This window comes from Panthera leo, chromosome A2 (assembly GCF_018350215.1).
Source record: "Panthera leo isolate Ple1 chromosome A2, P.leo_Ple1_pat1.1, whole genome shotgun sequence".
NCBI lineage: Eukaryota > Metazoa > Chordata > Mammalia > Carnivora > Felidae > Panthera > Panthera leo.
The window spans coordinates 161,215,725-161,240,606 of record NC_056680.1 but is presented as its reverse complement, the minus strand read 5'-3'; the positions used below and the strand labels follow the sequence as shown (position 1 = coordinate 161,240,606).

At 46.3% G+C, this 24,882-nt stretch overlaps 1 protein-coding gene across 1 annotated transcript in view; it reads left to right on the top strand.

The window, feature by feature from the left end:
* LOC122213241 overlaps window positions 1-19,157 on the top strand; it is a 41,891-nt gene extending 22,734 nt beyond the window's left edge. The window contains exons 4-6 of the mRNA XM_042927365.1: window positions 13,798-14,010; window positions 16,774-16,822; window positions 18,049-19,157. Of these exons, the coding sequence (XP_042783299.1) occupies window positions 13,798-14,010; window positions 16,774-16,822; window positions 18,049-18,917 (1,131 nt within the window). The 3' untranslated portion in view covers window positions 18,918-19,157. The remainder of the gene's footprint in view (window positions 1-13,797; window positions 14,011-16,773; window positions 16,823-18,048) is intronic.
* Window positions 19,158-24,882: the final 5,725 nt, after the last annotated feature.

The window sequence follows — 24,882 nt, the reverse complement described above, 5'->3', positions numbered from 1 at the left end:
AAACAAAGTTAGTCTAGGCTATCATTACTGTCTGCTACATTACAGAAAGAGACAGAAGAATATATAAGGTGCCTTCTCATGGACGTTTACAACTGCACCTATGAAATATTGCCACCCAAATAACCAGGCAAGCCTTAATCTGATCAAGCCTCTCCTTAAATTTAAATTTATACAAACACTGAAACTAGAAGAACATGTCATATGACATCTTGAGGATTTAACGAGCAAAATGTACACTGTCCAATTCTCTTGGATAAAGATCAACCGTTTCTTTAAAAGACACATTTTACAAAAAGAAACAGAAAGGTGAAAACTTATTTATCAAATTAAACTTAAAATAATTGCAATTTATAAACCATATTTGGAGCTGATTTCAATTTTATTTTTAAAAAAAATTTTTTTTAATGTTTATTTATTTTTAAGAGAGACAGAGACAGAATGCGAGTGGGTTAGGGGCAGAGAGAGAGGGAGACCCAGAAGCAGAAGCAGGCTCCAGGCTCTGAGCTGTCAGCACAGAGACCGACGCGGGGCTCGAACTCACGAGCTGTGAGATCATGACCTGAGCCGAAGTCAGACACACAACCGACTGAGCCACCCAGGCACCCCTGATTTCAATTTTAAAATCTATGAGACAATCTGGGGATTGGAATACACCTGGTAATTGTTTAAAAATTCTAGTTGCTTTCTGAAGTCTGATCATGGTATATTTTAATGACCTTATCTCCCAGACATACATATGTAAATATTTACTGATAAAATGATAAAATTTTTAGTATTCTAGTAATTTAGTAATTTTTAGTATTCTAATGTTTGAAGTGTATTAATTATTTAGTTAATTTATCTCTACACCCAGCGTGGGGCTCGATCTCACAACCCTGATATCAAGAGTCCCATGCTCTTCCCACAGAGTCAGATAGGCGCCCCCACTCTAGTTTTTTAAATGAGGAAATAGATGTGGCTCAGAAATGCTGAGAAAGTTGCCCAAGGTCACTGCGCTAATGGGCTTTGGGCAGAGGAGGGATCCAATATAAAGTATGTCTGACCCCTATGCTCATGCATAACCCTTGCAAGCTCTGGCCTCTTCCTGGTTCCTTCTCAGGTCCTTGATTCTACATTTCTGTTTACATTGGATCAGAAATAGATCATGGGAGGCCAGGGGAGGTATTTCACTCTCTCTCCAGAAACGTGAACTAGTAGCAACCCTGGAATTAGGGAAGGCAACCAAAGGGCTTCACACACATTTGTTTTCTATAGAATAGCTCATTCTATCCCCAAGGCACCCCTTCCTTACCTCCTCTGTTACACTGTCGATCACACCATTTCTCTCCTTAAATGTGGGAAAGGACACCGCCAGCTGAATTCTAGACTTCCTGTGCCATTTGTGACCTGGGTATCCCGGGGAATTTGATAATACCACATGCACACCGTCTGGGATTCAGATTTTCTTTCAGGTAAGAGAGGGATTGGGCCAGACTTGTCTCTAAATTGCCTTCCAGCTCTAAAGACCTGCCTTGAGGACACTAGTTTCCCACTAAGGGAAATGAATGGGGTGTCAGGCAGCACTCACTCTGTCATGACAGCAACTGATGGAAGATATGCTGTTCAGCAAGTTTGTCCTGATAAATAGGAGAGGTGTGGACATGGGCCACTCAATCTCCTCAGTCCCACCCTGCCTTCTACCAAGACCCCTGTGGTAGCATCCTCATTGCTGGGCTGTTGGCACAGTACCCAGCCCCTTCTAGGACCAGAACCCACACCCATGCACACCCCTATGTCCTGCTGCCCCTCACGCCTCCATTGCTCCCAGGCCAGGCTCACCTTCTTTTGAAGGAGCTAATAAGTTCCCCATTGTTCTCCAAAGAATCTGTTTGAGCTGCTGCTTTTGCTTTCACTGGGAGGAAAAAGTGTTTGCACCCTTTAAACCTCTGAAGCAGGAAGCTCAGATTGGGTGGAGCTAGTGAAGGAACTATTTGACTTTAAAGAGACAGAAATATTGCCCTATAATTGGAGGAGTGCTTTAGTTTTACCAAGGTGTAAGCTTTTTCTCCATGTGCCTGCTCTCACACCAAATTTTCCAAACCTATGTTGGTTGTTTGGGGTTATACTGGTGGATCCCAAAGGCCCTTATTACATGACACAAATCATGCACACAGAGCCAGGCATGGTGTTGGATCATCTTCCCTGCATGGCGTGGGAGACTCTGGGGTGATTTTAGGAAGAAGATAGTTAGATGTGTCCAAATTTAGAGCCTGAGATACTTCCCAGTGATTGTATCATATGGGTGTTCATGATAGTCTTTCATGAAGGTCTCAAGTTACTCATTAAGAATTTACCAGCCTTCAGGTACAAAGCCAAGAGTCTAAACCATTGGGAGCCAAGAGAAAAAAAGGAAGATGTGGCCTGGAAAAAGTCTTCCAATGACCGTACACCTTCTCTGGTTTTCTTCATATGGTTCTTTCAAGCCCCAAAATATACATGACCTGACAAGAAAAGATGCACCCAGGGAGGAGATCAAACTTTCCCCTACAACCTTCCTACGTTCCTCTACCCCAGACCCAGGCACAGGTAGATTTTCCCAGATTTAGCCAGTGCATCCACTCCAACCTGCTCTGGAAACTTTGAGATGATAGGCAGATGGTCAAACCTCTCATGGTTGACCAGCTGTTCCAGTTGTCTGTTGCATCATCATAAAATTATAATGTTTTTGATTATATATTTTTGTTCACTACATTGAGACATGGGATTACTTGATGCTCACACTTGAAGGTGGGTACTAAGAGAACTAAATGTGGCAGGAAGTAGTGGCCAATGGGGAGGCAACCCATGGAGGGAAGCAGCTAGATTTGGAAATTATTGTATTAATACTATATTATTGGTCCATATCATTAGACCAGTTATTGGTGCTAATGACTTGGAGGGCCCCAGGTAACTGTTTTCCAACTTGCAATAAAGACACAGACCGGGACCAGCTATGTAATTTGCAAAGTCTGGCACAAAAGGAATATGCCAGGCCCTTTGTCAAAAACAAACAAAAAAAATTAAGAATTTCAAGATGACATCAACAGAACAGTAAACCCTTCTAAGTACAAGGCCCTGTGCAACGGCACAGGTCACATACCCATGAACTTGGTCTTGTGAGGCTGCATACATAAAAGTCTAGAGGAAAGCTAGAATCATATTTCCTGCTCAAAATATCTCTACCATTTCCTAGTTTCATTTCAAGCTACATATTCCTTGAGTGAAACTTGTCCTTGGATGTTTCCATGGTCAGCTAATTGCTTCTCCAGGTATTATGCTCAGGTACACTGTTAAGTTCCCTAGAGGGAACAGGAGACTAGTTGACACAGAATCCATGGATGCCACAAGAAATCAGATGCGGGTCTCAAATGGTAACAGCCTTGTGATCATTGGTCAAAAAGGAGCATGTGGCCCCCATCAGTCCCATCCTGAGCCCTAAGTTAGGAGTGATCTCCTTCTAGAAGATTCTGGATAGAAGCAGTGTAGCCCCATATCTGAATTGTTCACTTAGCCATGCTCCTGAACATTGAGGGCTTCCTTCCACTTGCACCTATGCTGTGAGCCACAGGCCTCTCCACCGCTTGTCTCCTCCTGCAACCCTGGAAACACAACTTTCCACCCAGGATCTTGCTCCTTCCACATAGAAGCAGAGAGATACATGTGGACAAAGCCACAGCTTCCTTTTTTTTTGTTTTCCTTTGATTCTTTCCATTTCACACACACACAGAAATGTGGATATAATGAATTTTCAAAAGGTGTGGGGTCATTAAGAGACATTCTTTGAATTCTATAGGAGTCTTCTTGTGGGGCTTATGGTGTTTTCTGATGCTCAGATCTAGATAATCTCAAAGCTCAACTTATTAAAATAGTGCAGAAATAATAACAGTAGTTTAAAAGAATCGTTCCCCCATTGTCCTGTTTCTTCTACATATCGTCTTTGTAACCTTGGTGGATCCGTTTCCTATTGCCTCCATAACAAACTCCGAAAACATTAGTAGCTGAAAACAATATACACTTCATCTTCTACAGTTATGGAGAACAAGAGCATGGAATTAGTCTTATGGAGGTAAAATCAAGGTCCTGCAGAGCTGGTTCTTTCTGGAGGCTCCAGGAGAGAATCCATCCCTTGCCTCTTATATCTTCTAGAAGCTGCCAGCTGACCTGGGCTTGTGGCCACATCACACCAATCTCTGCTGCCTTTATCACATTGCCTACATGCCTCTCCTTAGAAGGACCTTTCTGATTACCTCTGGGGCCCACCCAGATAATCCGGAATAATCTCCCCATCTCAAAGTCATTAACTTAATCACACCTGCAAAGATGCTTATGGAATAAGGTAACATTCACAGGCTCTGGGGATTAGAGTGTGGCCATCTTTCGGGGGCCACCATTCAGCCTGCCACATTTGGGTCAGTTAACCTCTCTGCAACTCACTCCCCTAATCTTTAAAATGGAATACTTACTTCAGACGGTCATTGTGAAACCAGATAAATTTGTACACATGACGTGGTACTCAAACCATAGTGATCAATAGGTATTAGTTAGTAGTAATAATTCAACACTCAATGCTAGTCTCATAGATTACCATCCTGAGGCTCATCTACACATCATAGATGCTGTCTTAGTCAGCGTGGACAGCCATAATTCCACAGCCTGGGAGCAGGAACAACAGGAATTAATCTCTCACAGTTCTGGAGTCTGGGCAACCCAAGCCCAATGTGCCAGCCAACTTGTTTCCCTGGGGAAGGCTCACTTCCTGATTTGCGAATGGCACTGTCTCACCATGTCCATACATGATGGAGCGAGGAAGCAACTCTCTGCTATCTCTTCTTCAAGGGCACTAATCCCATCGAGAGGACCCCAGATTCATGAACTCATGGAAACCCACTAACGTTACCCCCAAATACCATCATGTTGGGGGTTAGGGATTCTGGAGCCTTCTCTCTTGGTGCCAAATAAAACTAGTCACTTCTCCTTTGTAACAATCTCTTTTAAGTGGATATCACTCAAGGTTTCCTGGTTTCTCCCCACTCACTCCACCCACAAGGGCACTGCATGAAAAGGAAGACTCAGCACCTCCACAGCCTGTATACCAGGATAAGGGATCTGGATTATCTATAGCCCTGCACTCACATGTCTTTAATGAAATTGTCTTCTGGCTCCACGGATGTGCAAGAAGAGCTGCCTCTTGCAGGCTAATAGCAGCCTTGTCACAAAAGAGATATAGGTGTTAGGTGTGACAGTGCACTTGGGGCTGAATCCCTCAAAGGAAACATTGACCAAACCCTCATGAAATAAGGACCATGCCCCCCAAAGAGCCTTTTACTGTCTTCCACGATGTTATATTCCGTTATGAACCACAACCATTCAGTCCTGTTCTCAAACAGGTCTCTGCTTCCTCCTAAGGCTTCTCCGAAGATCTACCAAAAGTGACCACTCAGAATTTGTGTCTTCACCAGAGGTCACAATCTTGGAGCTTCAGGGGAAAAACCGTAGGACGTGCTCTGAACCACTGTTGCCTCAAAGAGACTTTCAGAGCAGGTTTGCAAGAAGGCAGCACTGACTCAATGCTCAGACTGTGCCAGTGAGCAAAGCCAGGACTACTGGGACTCTCAGTCTGGAAGCATATGTACCTCAGGAAATCAGACGACTGACTCAAGATCCAGCAGAGTGAGAAGTAATGACATAGGACTGAGTGAACGGATTCAAAATGTGCCATTGTGGTTATTTGTTTGGAATATTGATGCAACAGTTTGTGGTCATTTGTTACAGCAGCTCCTGGGGGAATTAATATAGATTTTAAGGCCAAGAAGTAGAGTCCTGCTCTGGTAATTACCTAAAATGTAGGACTCATTTCGAAATTGAGTAATGCATGCAGGCTCGAGGAATTCTGAGGTATATGATAAAAAGAAAGGCCTAAGAGGATGTCGGTGGTAGGATGAACATCAAGGTCACTTTCTGGTGAGGTCCCAGAGAGAGGTGGGGACCACGCTGCTGGACATTGGAGGGATGATGGCACTTGCTATAAAATGGCAGGGGGCAGGGAGGCGGGCTAAACTGAGGTGGGCTGCTGGGTGGAGAGTAGACCATGTAAGTGATGAACTTGAATATTTAGCTGGGGAGAATTCCAAGAACAATGTGGAAGATGTGGCCTGGTGTCTCCTTGCTGCTTCTAATGAAATGCGTGAGGAAAGAGAGTGGTGGCTTATCGCCAGCCAAAGAGCACCAAGATGGCCAGCTGCCAGCAGAGCCCAGGAAGAAGCAAGCAAGGTCCTCCCCTCAAGGCTTCAGAGAGCACACGCCTCTGCTGGCATCTTGACTTTGGACTCCAGGAGCTACCACACAATGCATGTCTCAGCTGTTTCAACTGGTGTTTGACCGACCTGTTGTGCAGTGCTAGGCATCCAGCATGTCCCCTCCACCTTGCCCCTGCCTGCGTTCTTGTCCCATCCTCTGAGAAACCCAAAGGTCTCCCCTTCTGTGGCACAGTGTGAGCGGGCAAATCATCTAGACTACGTTCTTCCTCATTCCCACCACATTTCTGGCCCAGACGGACCCCAGGTCTCCCTGATGAGAGAGAGCTTGGGGCTTTCTCAGAATTTAGATTTCAGTACTCTAAAGAATTCTCTTTTTGGAAACAAATATACAACATCAAAACAAAAACTAACAATTGTTTCTTTTAAAGAGACACACAGGAATTTAAGGCCTGGGAGTGCGGTTAAGGCCTCCTGAACTCTTAAGGCAAACAGGCAGACTATCAGGGTGCCATGAGCTGGGGGGTCTGAGGTAAAAGCGGGCCCCAGTCCCAGCAGCAACAATCAATCCCTCACTCTTAGAGAATACCAACACTGCACAAAAGGACTATTTTCTCTTAATCAGCAAAAATGTTTCCTTAATATATGAAAATCAGTCAGTGGAAAAGTGTGTGGGCCTGATTCTGCCATGATCAAGATCTATGGCTTGGAGAAAACCCAAACACAAACAGACCCCAAAAAACCACAATCCCCATGTGCCCCAGTATCTTTATGGATAAGAAGTCCTAGATTGTCTCAATTCAATGCCTCCTACAGAACAGGATCATGCGAGACTCTCTGGGCCTCTCCCATTGAGGACAAATCCCAAGACTTTGACCCCCGCATGATTCATGAGCCTGGGACCATGTACCTACACAACTCCTCAGGTGTTGGTTGGCTATAGGTATAAATCTCCTGGTGGAACAGGGGCCTGTGGCCCCCAAAGGGAGACCCTGAGGAGGGCCGAGTCCCAAGACTCCTGGCTGGAGGACCCAGATGTGAATACGAGTATGGACCTTCTTTCCCCAGGACTTTGGCGTCCCTAGAGCCATCAGAGTAATGGACAGTTACAGATGGTCATGGACATCACCTTTATTTACCAGCCAGCACCAACAGCCATGAACACAAGAAGCAAAGGCACAGGCATGTTTCACCCCGAGTTCTCTGCTACTCTCCACACACAGCATCCTTCCTCACTCATCCGCCTAGACTTTCCAGTCCCACGCCTCCAAACCCCACAGCCTTTGCTTGGATGGCCCCTGGATTCTTAGCCATTCCTTGGTACCAATGGTGGAAGAGGCGGCTTGGGAGAATGGGGGTCAGGGAAAGAACTCACAAGCTGCCAGGACCAGCTGACAGCATTCAGTGATCTGACCTCTCTGGGATTTACAACAAAGTTGGCACGGTTTCTGCTGTTACCTTCATTTCTTTCTTTTGGTTTCAACTTGACATCTTTTATTGCTTCACTCATATCTTTGTGGAGTGTCTCGAGTGCTTTATTACAAATGATAAACACCGTAAGTAAATCTTTAACGAGGGATAAAGGAAAGACTGTTATATTTATGGCACCATATCACAGCACAGTTTTTTCTGTTATTGTTTCCCACAGTCCCTTGCATTTTCAAGAAATGGGCAACAGGGTGATTTCTCGTAAATTCACTCATGCACAGAAAAACATACATCTTACTTCAGCCCCAGCAATTTCCTGCCTCACCTCTCCCGAGTCTGTCTTCCTCATCAGGCCACAAAGGCAAGGTCACAGGTTCATGTCTTCTCATTTGTGGCTGCTCTTGTGCTCAAAAGGGACTGGGGCAGGAAGGCGGGGCCAAGGAGGAACCCCACCACGGAGGTCTCACTGGCCTCTGCACAGGTAGCTTTTCCCACCTCTCCCCAGGCTAGTGCTGGCCTGAAGATGAGGTGGACGTCTTCCTGGGAATGTCCAACAAGGACCCGTTCAAAGCAAGCACAGCAGCTAGATCTTTTGACCCTGACGTGGGCTGAACAAGTCAGTTCTGCTCTTTATTAGAACAGATGCGCACGGATGCTGCTATCTTCAAAAATTTTGACCAATTTTTCTACTGGTTGTTTGTTCATTGAATGATTGATTGATTAATTGATTGATTAAAGTTTATTTGTTAATTTTGAGAGAGAGAGAGAGTGAGGAAGGGAAGGCCAGATAAAGAGGGAGACAGAGGATCCCAAGCACACTCCCTGCCAGCACAGAGCCCGACGCAGGGCTTGATTTAAGAACCGCAAGATCACCACTCTGAGGTGAAACCATGAGTTGGATGTTCAACCAAATGAGCCCCCCAGGTCCTCCCTTTTAAAAAATTTTCACTCAAAACATAAATAGCTAACAAACAGCCAGGCAGCCTTATTATTTTGACTATTATTTATTTATCAGGAAGATATAGAACGTGAAAGTTGCACTGAAATGACTCCTGTCCAAGCTGTGAAAGAATATAAACGACTCTTTGGAAATACAGGGAGAGGCCAGCGTCTCTCTCACCCTCTGCAAGTTCACCATAGCTGCAGTTAGTAGGACAGCGGGACTCCGTATAAAGACGGCTGTCTGTAAGACGGTGGTAACTGCTGCCTGTCTCCCTTTTGACAGTGTTTCATTTACCTATAATAAGACACCACAAGGGTAAGGCAAAAGGAGGCAAACTCCAGGCAGCTAGCAGGAAGGAAGAAGAGGGGAGTTGGCAATGTGGCCAGAGTTTGAACCAAAACTAGGACAGGCTTCCATATGTCCTGGAGGAACCCTACAGACCTAGTACTGGTGGGACAGCCATAAGTGATGCAACGTATATATTTTTTAAAATATATTAAACTCTCTTAAAGTTGTTCTAAGATCCAGCAAACAAAGAAGACCAATTTCAAAAAATAAAAGTCTACTAAATAGTAGTAAGAACAGTGAGTCTGTGACACATACCATAAGCTGCTTCCTCCCTTCCAACACACACTCAGCTCCTCTGGAAGGAAACTGCATTCTGGTAGGTGTGGCCAAGAAGCTGGGGCTCCCTGTCCCCTCAGCATTCCAGCAAGAGAACAGTATCTTTGGAGGAATCAGCTGGAAGTCAGTAGGTTTAACCACCGGGTATAGTACAGACAGAGTGGTTAGGGAAAGAAACACACAATGGGGCTAAGACAACTGTCAACTCCCGGGACTGTGCAGGCCCAGGCTGCACCCTCTGAGGAGAGACACCAGAGGTTTCACCCTGCAGGGGAAGCAGACTTCACCAGGAGAGTCCAGCCAAACATGCAAACCCCATGCACAAAGTTGCAGTGAAGCACCAGAGCAGATATCCTTGTCTTATCTCTGATCACAGGGGCAAAACTCTCAGCCTTTCATCCAGTATGGTACCAGTGGTGGGAGTTTTCACACTGATTTCCTTCAGTTCTTTCAACATGCTTAGAATTGCTCTTTGGAAGCCCTGTCTCTGAATCCAATATCCAGGGCCTCTGCCAGGCAATTCCTGTGGCCTGAGTTTTTCCAGTATATGGGTCACACCTTCCTGTTTCGCTGTACATCTTGCAGGTATTCTTAAAAACTGGGCATTTTAGGTAACATGGTGTAGTGAATCTGGATACTGATTCCCTTTATGCCTTTCTAGGCCTTGATTTGCTGCTGTCTGTGTGTCCATAAGAATACAGAAATTGCTTTTTTAAACAACAAAATAGAAATCCTGGAGCGGAAAAGTATGACTGAAATGAAAATTTTACTAGTGGGGCTCAACGATAGATTTGAATGGCTAGAACAAAGATTCAGTGAATTTGAAGATGTAATAATTATAAACACACATGAACTTCACAATTGAGCCCCAAAACACAGGAAGCAAAAAATAACGGGCGTCAAGGAGAAATAGACAATTCAACAACAAGCTGTAGACTTCAATGTCCACGTTGACCAATGCGTACCACAGCTAATCAGAAGGTCAAAACAGAAACAGAAGATGTGACCCACAGATAAACCAACTAGACCTAACATTACAGCACATTACCCAACGAAGTAGATTATGCATTCTGTTCAGGTACACAGAGAACGTTCTCCTAATATGACCAATAGGTCATAAAATGGGCCTCCACAAATCTAAGAGACGTGAAATCCTAGAGTATAACAGGGGGTAAGCTCCTTTACATCAGTCTTGGCAATAATTTTTTGGATTTGACCACAAAAGCAAAGGCAGCGAAAGATAAAATAAACAAGTGAGATTACATCCAACTAATACGCTTCTACCTGGCAAAGGAAACCATCAACAATACAAAAAGGCAGCCCACTGAATGGGAGAAAGTATTTGCAAATCGTATATTTGATAAAGGGTTAATACCCAAAATACACACAGAACTCACGTATTTAATAGCAAAACCCGAGCAATTTATTTAAAAAGGACAGAGGAAGTAAACAGGCATTTTCCCAAAGAGGACACACAGGTGGCACAGAGGTGCATGGAGATGTGCTCAGTATCACCATCATCAGGGGAAAGGCAAATCAAAACCACAATGAGGTATCGCCTCACACCTGTTAGAATGGCTATCATCAAGAAGACAAGAGGTAACAAGTGTTAGGGAGGATGAGGAGAAAAGGGAAGCCTTGTGCACTGTGCATGGGACGCAAATTGGTGCAGCCACTGTGGAAAACAGTATGGACGGTCCTCCAAAAATTATACGTAGCATTACACATGATCCGGCAATCCCACTTCTGGGTATTTATCCAAAAGAAAGGAAAGCAAGATCTCAAAGAAAGATCTGCACTCACAAGCTCCCTGCAGCATTGTTCACAATAGCCAAGATGTCAAAGCAACCTAAAGGTCCATCTATGGGTATATATATATTGCTCTGTGAAAAGAAAGAGGAACATCTTGTCATTTGCAACAACAGGGTCGAACTTGAGGGCATTATCGTAAGCGAAACAGGTCGAACAGAGAAAAACAAATACTGTATGATATCACTTTTATGTGGAATTTTAAAAAGCCAAACTGATAGAAATGGAGAGTAGAACAGTGGTGACCAGGGTCTTGGGGATGGGGGGATGGGGAGACATTGGTCAAAGAGTACAAAGTTCCAGTTATAAGATGAATATGTTCTGGGTATCTAACGTGCAGCACATTGATTATGGCTCATCCCACTGTATCATACCTTAACAGTTACAAGAGAGTAGATGATCTTAAATGTTCTCACGCAAAACGAGTAATGGTAAATATGTGATGTGATGCGGGTGTTAGCTAATAATACTATGGTGGCAATGATTTTGCAATATAGAAGTGTATCAAATCAACACATTGCACCCTTTAAAATTACACAGTGTTACATTTCAATTATATCTCCATAAAGCTGGATAGGGTGTGGGGGGATAAGGTGGAGGGCCATGGGTTAGGTATCTTCACTAGAGAGAATGAACTGGCAAGACTGGGTAAAAATCACGCCCCAGAACACTAGCTTCAGATTATGTGAAAGCCCTCACTACACATTGGGAGAGTGGACTCCAGAAATTGTAAGTGAGTTAGGGAAGATCGCAGAGTTGATTCCAGAACAAACCAGGTCCAGGGCACATAGCACCATACGCTGTTGTAGCCTTCTCTCCACACAATGTCTGGCTGTTTTACTCACGGGTATTTTCCTCTCTCATGACCTCCTGAGAGGAGAAACAGACACTTGGGTCAGAGATAACAACTTGAGGCCAGACTAAGTCTCCTATGAAAATTCCATCCTCTTCCTGCTGTCTGATCTTTATTTTTTATTTTTTTTTTTTTCTGGGTTCAGTATGTGCACTCTTTTTTTTTTTTTTTTTTTTTTTTTTGCTTGTAGTTGGACCTCTTTTTTTTTTTAATATATGAAATTAACTGTCAAATTGGTTTCCATACAACACCCAGTGCTCATCCCAAAAGGTGCCCTCCTCAATACCCATCACCCACCCTACGCTCCCTCCCACCCCCCATCAACCCTCAGTTTGTTCTCAGTTTTTAACAGTCTCTTATGCTTTGGCTCTCTCCCACTCTAACCTCTTTTTTTTTTTTCCTTCCCCTCCCCCATGGGTTTCTGTTACGTTTCTCAGGATCCACATAAGAGTGAAACCATATGGTATCTGTCTTTCTCGGTATGGCTTATTTCACTTAGCATCACACTCTCCAGTTCCATCCACATTGCTACAAAAGGCCATATTTCATTTTTTCTCATTGCCACGTAGTATTCCATTGTGTATATAAACCACAATTTCTTTATCCATTCATCAGTTGCTGGACATTTAGGCTCTTTCCATAATTTGACTATTGTTGAGAGTGCTGCTATAAACATTGGGGTACAAGTGCCCCTATGCATCAGTACTCCTGTATCTCTTGGATAAATTCCCAGCAGTGCTATTGCTGGGTCATAGGGTAGGTCTATTTTGAATTTTCTGAGGAACCTCCACACTGCTTTCCAGAGCGGCTGCACCAATTTGCATTCCCACCAACAGTGCAAGAGGGTTCCTGTTTCTCCACATCCTCTCCAGCATCTATAGTCTCCTGATTTCTTCATTTTGGCCACTCTGACTGGCGTGAGGTGATATCTGAGTGTGGTTTTGATTTGTATTTCCCTGATAAGGAGCGACATTGAACATCTTTTCATGTGCCTGTTGGCCATCCGGATGTCTTCTTTAGACAAGTGTCTATTCATGTTTTCTGCCCATTTCTTCACTGGGTTATTTGTTCTTCGGGTGTGGAGTTTGATGAGCTCTTTATAGATTTTGGATACTAGCCCTTTGTCCGATATGTCATTTGCAAATATCTTTTCCCATTCCGTTGGTTGCCTTTTAGTTTTGTTGGTTGTTTCCTTTGCTGTGCAGAAGCTTTTTATCTTCATAAGGTCCCAGTAATTCACTTTTGCTTTTAATTCCCTTGCCTTTGGGGATGTGCCGAGTAAGAGATTGCTACGGCTGAGGTCAGAGAGGTCTTTTCCTGCTTTCTCCTCTAAGGCTTTGATGGTTTCCTGTCTCACATTCAGGTCCTTTATCCATTTTGAGTTTATTTTTGTGAATGGTGTGAGAAAGTGGTCTAGTTTGAACCTTCTGCATGTTGCTGTCCAGTTCTCCCAGCACCATTTGTTAAAGAGACTGTCTTTTTTCCATTGGATGTTCTTTCCTGCTTTGTCAAAGATTAGTTGGCCATGTCTGATCTTTAATAGCTGAAAAGACCTCTTTTTCTTTAGGAATGAAGAGATGGCAGAGAGGACCACATTGGTGGCCTTGTCCACATTGATGTCCAGTCAAGGATTCCTCCCTGATTCCTGGGGAAGGAGACTCTCAAGAGGCCATTTTCTAGGAAAACACCCAAAAAGCAAAAGGCAACTGGACATAAGAGTAGTGGGCAGAGGCCAAAACTGAGAACAGGCCTCAGAAATCTAAACTGCCCTTCACTGAGATTACAGCCCCTCCCGGGAACAAGATGTGGTGCCACAGCGACCTTCGGAAAGGATCAGCACAGTGCCAAGCAGGGTGTGGGTTGCGCAGTGGAAACAATGCCAAGGCACCTCTCGCTGGCCCACCTGGCCCATGTCCTGTCCCTTTAAATCGGCACCACTGGGCCCTCCCTCCCTGGGCTCTGAGACTTCCTCCCTGTGCTGTGCTGGCAGGAACAGCCTCTGTACTCACAAGCCAAGGCACAGCACCAGGTCCCGGGTTTCTGCAGCCAACAGCAGAGCCTGTCACCACTTCTGCTGGAAGGTGAGCACACACAGGGAGGAAGGGAGCCACCTGGGGCAGAGGGCAGTGGAGGAAGTGGGGGGGATTAGGTTGGCTCTAAGGAGTTCAGGGCCTGGTTGCAGCTCACTGAGTGGGTGCCTGCATTCTACTACCTCCCAGGAAGGGGAGCGGGATCTAGAAAGAATAACTTCACCCTTGCAGGCTTTTCAGGGAGCTCTGAGTTTCAGAACAAGCAAGGGAAGAAGAAATGGTAAGCATCTTCTCCAGCCGTGGAGTGCGCACACTTTTACTTGGGACTACGGACTTCGTCCTGCCCCGCTCCTCACCTGGTCAGAAAGGTGTTTGCTGGAAGCACTGCCAGGGCTGAGCACGCTGGAGAAGGCTGCAGACACTCCCTCTGAGGGCATGTGCAGCCAAGGAGAGAGACATTTCTGAGGACAAACAAGTGGGTCTAACCTCAGAACACATCGCAGAGTGGAAATCGTGTCTGTGAGCCGAACCCCACGCACACCCTCCACCTCCTCTGCCCTGTGCACCCCCAGGGACTTGCAGGAGTCAGCAACAGTTATGAACATGGTCTTCAGACCTCTGCAGTACACGTGCTTGTGTGTCCTTGCACATCCCTTCCCCCGCCCAAGCTGCCCAGGGCTCTGTGCGCTGGGAGCCAGCTTCATCCCCACACACTGGCTATAAATGAAGGGCTTGGACAGGATGAATGGCCCAGAAACTCAGAGCAGGGACCCGATGCATTAGAATCACTCAGGAGGTTGGGGAGGGTGCCTCGGTGGCTTGGTCCATTAAGCTCTGAGCCCTGGGATGGGTTCTGTGCTGTTAGTTCAATGTCTGGAGCCTGCTTTGGATTCTTTGTCTCCCTCTCTCTCTCTGACCCTTCCCTGCTCGTGCTCTGTCTCACCGTCTCTCAAGAAAATAAGTAAACTGGGGCGCCTGGGTGGCGCAGTCGGTTAAGCGTCCGACTTCAGCCAGGTCACGATCTCACACTCCGTGAGTTCGAGCCCCGCGTCGGGCTCTGGGCTGATGGCTCAGAGCCTGGAGCCTGTTTCCGATTCTGTGTCTCCCTCTCTCTCTGTCCCTCCCCCATTCATGCTCTGTCTCTCTCTGTCCCAAAAATAAAATAAACGTTGAAAAAAAAAAAAAATAAAAGAAAATAAGTAAACAGTAAAAAAAAAAAACATTTTTTTAAAAAAGACATCCCTCAGGAGGAGGGGAGAGATACCGTTTTTTAAGTTTATTATTTATTTGTTTGTTTGTTTGTTTCTTTGAGACAGACATGTGAGCAGGGGAGGCACACATGAAGAAGGAGAGAGAATCCGAAGCAGGCTCTGTGCTATCAGCACAGAGCCTGATGAGGGGCTCAAACCCACAAACCATGAGATCATGAGCTGAACCAAAATTAAGAGTCAGATACTTAACAGACTGAGCCACAAAGGCACCCCTTTTTTTCTTATTAAAGTACAGATCTATGAAACAAAATGTCAAATATATATTTTAAAGACTCCCATAGATACTTCCAAAAGGCAGCAGGTTCAGGGCGCAGGGGATTACATAATATCTAATCGCATTTAAGATGCTAGGAGTCTCCATGTTCTACATCAGTCAATGACTCCAAGCCTCTAAACCCCAGATGTCAGCTCTCAGAAACTCAGGAAGAATTTTTCAAATCCCATCCCAAACCATCGCAAACCTTTGAGAAGTCCCATAAGGGCCAGGAGTCCAGTGGATTTCCTAGAGCACACTTGGTCAGTTCTGTCATCGATAAGGACTTCTTGCTTTAGCTAAATTCTTGTTCTTTGCACTGAATCTTCCGGCTGCTTCTTCAGTTCTGCTGTGCAGTCAGTTATGGGAGTTTGCTAATTTTTACACACAAGATCACTACTCACCTGAGGCCTGTGGGATCAACGTTACCAAGGGCTTTGGGGAGCCGAAAGTGGCATTACGCAGAAGACAAACCTGTCATCTAACTGGTCAGAGACAAGTTATCAATCAACCTTTCCCTTTGCTTGTCCTTGTGTGTTGCCCATGGGACACAGCACGGTCACCTGCATTAGCCAGGTGTTGCCATGAAGAGGTAGCATTTGAAATGGATGGCGGAGCACAGACAGGACTCAGACAGAAACGTGGGAGAGAAGGAGTGGTCATGGGGGTGAGCGCACAGGTGGGCTGGAAAGGCCCTGAAACCTGTCCTCTGCGGAGCAGCTGACCCAGAAGGGGAGTGAGTGAGACACAGGGCTGGAGAAGCAGACAGAGCAGAGCTGCGCCCTTGTGACCAGGTCCTCGTGAGATCAAGCAGACTGCATCACTGAGTGGCTATCTGTAGTAAATCCTGCCGGACTTGGGGTCATCGCTTAGTTTGAGAGGCCTCAGATTCGGGGCAGGAACACCAGGAGCCGGAAGGGAGTGTCCCATCTCTCCAGCACACAGGTCATATTTACACAAATGACACAAGCCGAATTCTTTGGTCTTCGGAGAGCAGAACACAGGTTCTTCAGATCAGCATGGGAGATAGGTATCTTTCCCAATTTTCAACCAATGAGGCTCACCAAAGGTTCTCACGGTTTGGTTCCAATACCAACCAGGTCCTTCCAGGCTTCTTCCCCAAATTCTGATTGATGTTCAGCGCAGGGCAGGAAGCATGACCTTTCATTGGGATGTCACCAGCTCTTTGGACCTTGCCTGAGCCACCTTAGGTAGTTATACCTATTCGATAAACAAATGAATGATTGAAGGAATGAAGGAACTAACAGGTTGTGTTTGGAACTCTTTCAGGTGGGCATGGGAGGACGCAAAATGGCGAGAGATGAAGAAAATGCCTATGGTAAGAACTGATCTCAGTGTGTACTTGCCCCTAGGCGTCAGCTCTGGGTCCCAAGGCCATGGGCTAACTCAAGACTGAACAGAGACATTGGGGCACCTGGGTGGCTCAGTCGGTTGAGCGTCTGACTCCAGCTCAGGTCATGATCTCGCAGCTCGTGAGTTCGAGCCCCACGTTGGGCTCTGTGCTGACAGCTCAGAGCCTGGAGCCTGTGTCAGATTCGTCTCCCTATCTCTCTGTCCCAACCCACTCACATTCTGTCTCTGTCTCTCTAAAAAATAAATAAACATTTAAAAAAAAAAAGACTGAACAGAGACAAATCCCAGACATGTCCCCATGCTGTGGTGAAACAGGTAGAGTCCCAGCTTTGCATTTTTGCTGGACCTCTGCCCCTGCCCTACTGTAGGATATTAAGTGCCTTGGGTCCCAAAGGGTACAATGAGGACAATACATCTACTCGATCCCCACGGAAGATGTGGAGGGTTGAGATCATGGACTAGAGGGAACACGGTTTACCAGGTAGACTGTGTCCGTGAACAAGGATGGAGGGTCAACTGTGTCTTACTGGAAGCAGGTTTACTAGAGAGAAGAGGGAGGAGGAGGGGAAGTGGAGGAAGGGAAGAAGGAAAGAGATCCTGTCATCTAATACTCTGAGCAACCCTGGGAGACACAACTCTCTGTCACCCCTCCCATTATGCAGAAGACGTTGAACGCTTAGTCTAAACTCGCCCAAGGTTCCACAGCTGGCACATGCGGGGCTGTGATTCCAACCCAGGGTGTCTGGGACTCCAGACAGCCCTTCACTCCCAGGCCTTCTGGGCCCTCTCCCGCATCTCCTCGCTGGGATGGCCCCTGGGAGAAGTCTGGCAGAGGCCAAAGAAGTCGTCAAGCACAGAGCAGCTCTGCAAGGTGCTGACGACCAGAGGTAATGTCAGCTGAAGTCATGGCCTGCGACCGTCGAGGGGGACCCTCCAGAGCAGTGTGCACCGGGTGCCAGAGCATTGACTGGGGGGCAGGTGCACGCACTGGAGCCAAAGATGGAAGAAAGGTGGCTAAAGATGCCCCCGGAGTCGCACAAGCTCTAACCAGAGCGCCTGGGAAAGGCCTGGTTGGACAAGCAGAAGCGGGAGGCGTCGGTGCCCTCCTCCGTTCAGGAGGCACCCCGGAGCCCCGGTGGAGCGGGACGCTCGCTCTCAAGCCGGCGGCCCACGCCTACTCTGTCCTCACAGGTTCCGAAGACTCGGACGACCAACAGCCGGTCGCGCAGGAGCGCAGGCTCAGGCTCATCCTGGCCGGCAGGACCGGAGTGGGCAAGAGCGCCACGGGCAACAGCATCCTGGGCCACAGGCTCTTCCCGTCCAGGCTCGCGGCCACCCCGGTGACCAGAAGCTGCGCCCTGGGGAGCCGGAGCTGGGCCGGGTGGCGCGTGGAGGTCACCGACACCCCCGACCTCTTCACCGCCCGAGGCCGGCACGCGGACCCGGACTGCACCGAGCGGGCCAGCTGCTACCTGCTCTCGGCGCCCGGGCCGCACGCGCTGCTGCTGGTCACGCAGCTGGGCCGCTTCACCGCCCAGGACGAGGAGGCGGCGCGCGGCGTCCGCGAGCTGTTCGGCGCCGGCGTCCTGGCGCGCGCCGTGCTCGTCTTCACGCGCCGGGAGGACCTGGAGGGGGGCTCGCTGCACGACTACGTGCGCGCCACCGACAACCGCGCGCTGCGGGCCCTGGTGGCCGAGTGCGGCGGCCGCGTGTGCGCCCTGGACAACCGAGCGGCGGGCGCCGAGCGCGATGCGCAGGTGGGCGAGCTGCTGGCGCTGGTGGAGCGGCTGGCGCTGGAGCACGACGGCGCGCCCTTCACCGACGACGTTTACAGCCTGGCCTGGGCCCGGCGCCACGCGCGTCCCGAGGACACGCTCCGCCTGGTGGCCGAGCGGCTGGCGGCCCGCGGTCTGGGGCGGGGGTGGGGTCGGAAGTGGGGGCGGGGGCGGCGCTGGCTGGAGGCCGCGAAGCGTGGGTGGCCGCTGGCGCTCCTGCTGCTGGGGGGCGCACTGTTACTTGTCCTGCTGCTTCTCCAGCGGGGGGCTCCAGGCCCAGATTGAAGGAGCTGCCCTTCCAAATGCGAGGAGCCTGGAGGGTAAAGGGGCTGGGTCAAGGCGCTGAGGGGAATTTAAACCTGATTTCAAAGGAAACCTGGAGTTTCAGACTGGGAGTCTTAATGACTCAGGACGCCTTGGACACTGTATCGACTTTGCAAAGGCTCAAGTTCACTTTTAGCATTCAAATGTCACTTTTGATTATATGTACACTATTCAAATAAATGTGGTGAACTTTCAAATGTCCTTAATTCATTTTAGTAGTTTGGATGTATTTTTCCTTCTTGAAAAAATAGTGCATTGACTGGTAGTGTTTTATATAGAAAGTGGATTCATGGCAAAGGGAAACAAACATTTTTGTGCGTGTGTGAGCATTTATCAAAACGTAGACACTGCCTTAGTCGCTTGAGTTGCTAAAACAACAACAACAACAACAACAACAACAACAACTGGGAAAGCTCTCAGTTTTTCCCCATTGAAGATGATATTACTTGTGGGCTTTTCATAAATGGCCTTTATGATGTTTAGGTATGTTCCTTCTATACCAACTTTCTCCATGGCTTTTATTAAGAAAGGATGCTGAATTTTGTCAAATGGTATTTATGCATCGATTGACAGGATCACATGGTTCTTTTCTTTTATTAATGTGAGGTATCACTTTGATTGATTTGCATATGTTGAACCAGCTCTGCAGCCCAGGAATGAATCCCACTTGAAAATGGTAAATAACTCTTTTTATATGCTGTTGAATTTCATTTGCTAGTATCTTACTGAGAATTTTTGCATCCATATTCATCAGGGATATTGGCCTGTAGTTCCCTTTTTTTTTTTTTGCTGGGTATCTGTCTGGTTTAGGAATCAAAGTAATGCTGGCTTCATAGGATGAGTCTAGAAGTTTTCCTTCCCTTCTATTTTTTGGAACAGCTTGAGAAGGATAGGTATTATCTCTGCTTTAAACGTCTGGTAGAATTCCCCAGGGAAACCATGTGGTACAGGACTCTTATTTGTTGGGAGATTTTTGATAACTGATCAAACTCTTTATTTCTTCCAGGTTTGAGTTTTGGAAGTGTGTGGGTGCTTAGGAATTTGTCCATTTCTTCCAGGTTGTCCAATTTGTTGGCATATAATTTTTCATGGTATTCCCTGAGAATTGCTTGTATTTCTGAGGGTTTGAGATCAGTATCACGACAGGGATATCCACACTCACCGCTGTGTTTACCATGGTGTTGGAAGTTCTAGCATCAGCAATCAGACAACAAAAAGGAAATCAAAGGCATCAAAATTGGCAAAGATGAAGTCAAGCTTTCACTTTTTGCAGATGACATGATATTATACATGGAAAACCCGATAGATTCCACCAAAAATCTGCTAGAGCTGATACATGAATTCAGCAAAGTCACAAGATACAAAATGAATGTACAGAAATCAGTTGCGTTCTTATACACCAATAATGGAGCCACGGAAAGGCAAATAAAGAAACTGATCCCATTCACAATTGCACCAAGAAGCATAAAATACCTAGGAATAAACTTAACCAAAGATGTAAAAGATCTGGATGCTGAAAACTATAGAGAGCTTATGAAGGAAATTGAAGAAGACATAAAGAAAAGGAAAAACATTCCATGCTCATGGATTGAAAGAATAAATATTGTCAAAATGTCAATACTACCCAAAGCTATCTACACATTCAATGTAATCCCAATGAAAATTGCACCAGCATTCTTCTTGAAGCTAGAACAAGCAATCCTAAAATTGGTATGGATCCACAAAAGACACTGAATAGCCAAAGTAATATTGAAGACGAAGACCAAAGCAGGAAGCATCACAATCCCAGACTTTAGCCTCTACTACAAAGCTGTAATCATCAAGACAGCATGGTATTGACACAAAAATAGACACATAGACCAATGGAATAGAATAGAGACTCCAGAATTGGACCCACAAAAGTATAGCCAACTAATCTTTGACAAAGCAGGAAGAATATCCAATGGAAAAAAGTCTCTTTAACAAATGATGCTGGGAGAACTGGACAGCAACATACAGATGAATGAAACGAGACCACTTTCGTACACCATTCACAAAAATAAACTCAAAATGGATAAAGGACCTAAATGTGAGGCAGGAAACCGTCAAAACCCTAGAGGAGAAAGCAGGAAAAACCTCTCTGACCTCAGCCGCAACAATTTCTTACGTGACACATCTCCAAAGGCAAGGGAATTAAAAACAAAAATGAACTTTTGGGGCCTCATGAAGATAAAAAGCTTCTGCACTGCAAAGGAAACAAGCAACAAAACTAAAAGGCAACCAACAGAATGGGAAACAATGTTTGCAAATGACATATAAGACAAAGGGCTAGTATCCAAAATCTATAAAGAACTCACCAAACTCCACACCTGAAAAACAAATAATCCAGTGAAGAAATGGGCAGGAAACATGAACAGACACTTCTCTAAAGAAGACATCCAGATGGCCAACAGGCACATGAAAAGATGCTCAACATCACTCCTCATCAGGGAAATACAGATCAAAACCACCCTGAGATACCACCTCACGCCAGTCAGAATGGCTAAATGAACAAATCAGGAGGCTATAGATGCTGGAGAGGATGTGGAGAAACGGGACCCCTCTTGCACTGTTGGTGGGAACACAAACTGGTGCAGCTGCTCCGGAAAACTGTGGAGGTTCCTCAAAAACTTAAAAATAGAACTACCCTATGACCCAGCAATAGCACTGCTAGAAATTTACCCAAGGGGTACAGGAGTGCTGATGCATAGCGGCACTTGTACCCCAATGTTTATAGCAGCACTTTCAACAATAGCCAAATTATGGAAAGCGCCTGAATGTCCATCAGCTGATGAATGGATAAAGAAATTGTGGCTCATATACACAATGGAACACTAGTTGGCGATGAGAAAGAATGAAATATGGCCTTTTGTAGCAACCCGGATGGCACTGGAGAGTGTTATGCTAAGTGAAATAAGTCATACAGAGAAAGACAGACACCATATGTTTTCACTCTTATCTGGACCCTGAGAAACTTAAGAGATGACCATGGGGGAGGGGAAGGAAAAAACAAACATTAGAGAGGGAGGGAGCCAAACCAATAGAGACTCTTGAAAACTGACAATAAACTGAAGGTTGATGGTGGGTGGGAGGGACGCAGGGGGTGATGGGCGTTGAGGAGGGCACCTGTTGGGATGAGTACCGGGTGTTGTATGGAAACCAATTTGACAATAAATTTCATATTAAAAAAATAAAAAATAAAATTTAAAAAAGCACAGACTGGGCCACTTATAAATAGAAGAAGAATTTTCCCCATGGTTCTAGAGGTTGGAGGTCCAAGATGGAGATGTGATTTCAGTCAGGATCTGGTGAGAGACCTCTCTGGGTTGCAGACTGCTGACTTCTGGCTGTGTCCTCACATGGTGGAAGGGATGAGTCAGCTTTCTGGGGCCTCTTGTAGAAGGGCACAATTCTCACTAATATGGGATCTACCCTCTTGACTGACTCACCTTCCAAAGGCCCCAGCTCCTAAAACCATCCTCTTGGGCACGAAATTTTCAATATATGAAACTTGCGGGGGGACACAAACATTCAACCAAAGCAGACACTGACCCTCCTTAATACTGTCCTAGCACTCATACCCAGCTAGATCTGGCCCTTTGTGACCCTTGGATGTTTTATTATCACCGGTGAAAGTGATGTCAGGGTCATACATATTAATGTTTACTTCTGATACATCGGTTTATTTCTTTTACAATAATTTACTGGCAAAAAAAGAAAAATAACTATAGTGAAAATAACACAGTTCCCAAGTTTCTAGCATTTATTATGGCTGATGTCTTTCCAAAGTGAAGTCGAAATTTGGGGAATGTCTTCATTGTGCTTCTCAAATGGATTACTATGCAAAAAAGCAAAACAAACAAACAAAATAAAAGAAAACAAAACCCAGAGGTCGTCTCACACAATGGAGAAAGTGGGAGCCACAGGTGCACGGGTGGAAAACCTCAGACCCCGACATTCCACTGCTATGGTGGTCCCATGGAGTTTAATGGGGGAAGGCCAGCCCATGAAAGTGCTTGACCGCCACATCATTAGAAAATCAGATGACATCCTTAGGTTGTGTAACCAACCCATAGGTTTTCCTTATTGCTCTGTCAGAATGTGACAAAACACTTTCAAGGAAGTTGGCTCCTCTCTTCAAATCAGCCATGCTCTAGTCCGGAGGTGTGGTTGCAACAGGAGGCACCTACTCACCCGGCCCAGGGTTCAGGGGCTGGAAGGAAGGTGGTGTTGGCGGGAAGTGGGGGGCAGCTCCACGTGGAGAAGGTGGTTGTTGGGGGGACCCCTAGGGCCATCCCAGTTCCACGTGGATTAGAAGGGCCCGCACGCGCCTGTGCTTAGATGCCACTAGCTCCTGGGGCACCAGAGTGGGGGTGGCACGTTGGACTTCGGGGTTGTGGTGAGCTGTGGTCAGGAGGCCTGAGGGCCCCGGTGGCCCTTGCAGTGAGCTGGGCTCGGTGAAGTGCCGCTTGGCGGAAGTCCGCCATTAATCTCCGTCTTTAGCGTCCTCAGCAGCCCTGCGGGGCTCACATGGGGGCTCTGAGCCATGCGGGATCCCTTCGGTAACCCGGCAACTCGGGAACCCGCGGGGCAGCAGGGAGGGGGCCGGGGTTGGGGGGACGGCCGCTGTCCCCAGCTCTGCCTCCAGGGCTGCGTGTGCATGAGCACTCACTGTGGGGCTGACTTTAACCCATCATTCTTTCATTTCACGTTGTCTTGTGCACACGTGTCCACACACTCCCTCCAATTGTTGTTTGTTTCTGTCTTGTTTGCATATAGAAATGAGTTTTAAAGTAAATATAAGTATTATGGCTTTTAAATTCTCATACGGAAATGTATGCTTAAATCAAAGGAAGGCTTTGACACCCACAGGTAAAAACCCCTACTTGGGACATCGCGAGGGCGTGTTAGAAGGAGTAGCGGAGAGAGCAGGGTGTGGCACGTGGCCCCGCACTTGTGTCTGTCTCAGAGCCATCCCTATGCACCTGCTCCAAGAGGTGGGGCCGAAAGGGGTTCCGTTTCTTTATTGACATGATCACATTAATGTTCATCTTGATAGCTTTCGTGTATGATGAAATAATATGATGAAACCATTTGTAGGTTAAATTCCATAAAACTGTGATACAGAATCATCAAATCCAAGAGGAAACTTTTCGTAATAGTAAATACTCATAAATTAATAAAATATTTCGTAAACAGATACATTTCACACTCATACATACTCCACAGGTTATTATTCACAATAATAAATACTGCACATTATTGTGTGTATATTCCTGGGAGCTAGTGGAACTATAAGGTAGGATATGATTAGATGCCAGATACAAAGTGCAAATGTGGAAAGATACCAATATCTATAGATATACATATATATCTACATCGATAGAGAGAAAAAGAGAGAGAGAGAGGTAGGTATAGATATTGATATCTTTCCACCTGGTTCTGTTTCTCTTGAGAACCCTAGTACAGTCAGACCTACTGAGAAAGTCCACGTCCCCAGGCCCAGGTGCACAGACCATGCTTAAGACTCAGGCTGGACCAGGACAACAGATATATGTGCTGCCCTGCCCCCACACGTCATAGGAGCAATGATTGATAAGCACCAGCCATCCATCATGGGCCTGGAGAGACTCAGGGAAGCAGAGTGTGTAGGGATGACTGGAAGCTGAAGGTAAACGGGATGAGAACACTGAGTAAAACCACATGGCATCTGAGTGCCCACACTAAGCTCAAGGCACCCTAGAGAAATATGGGGCCTTAGCTGCTCCATCGATAATTGTAGCAACAATCCCAACCAGTCCAATTCCCTGTGGGCTGACTCAAATCCCACCCTAACAGCCTGATGGAGGACAAGGGATTCTGTATCTAGGCATCAATATTTTTTATTTCATTTGCTCCTTTCCTCCTA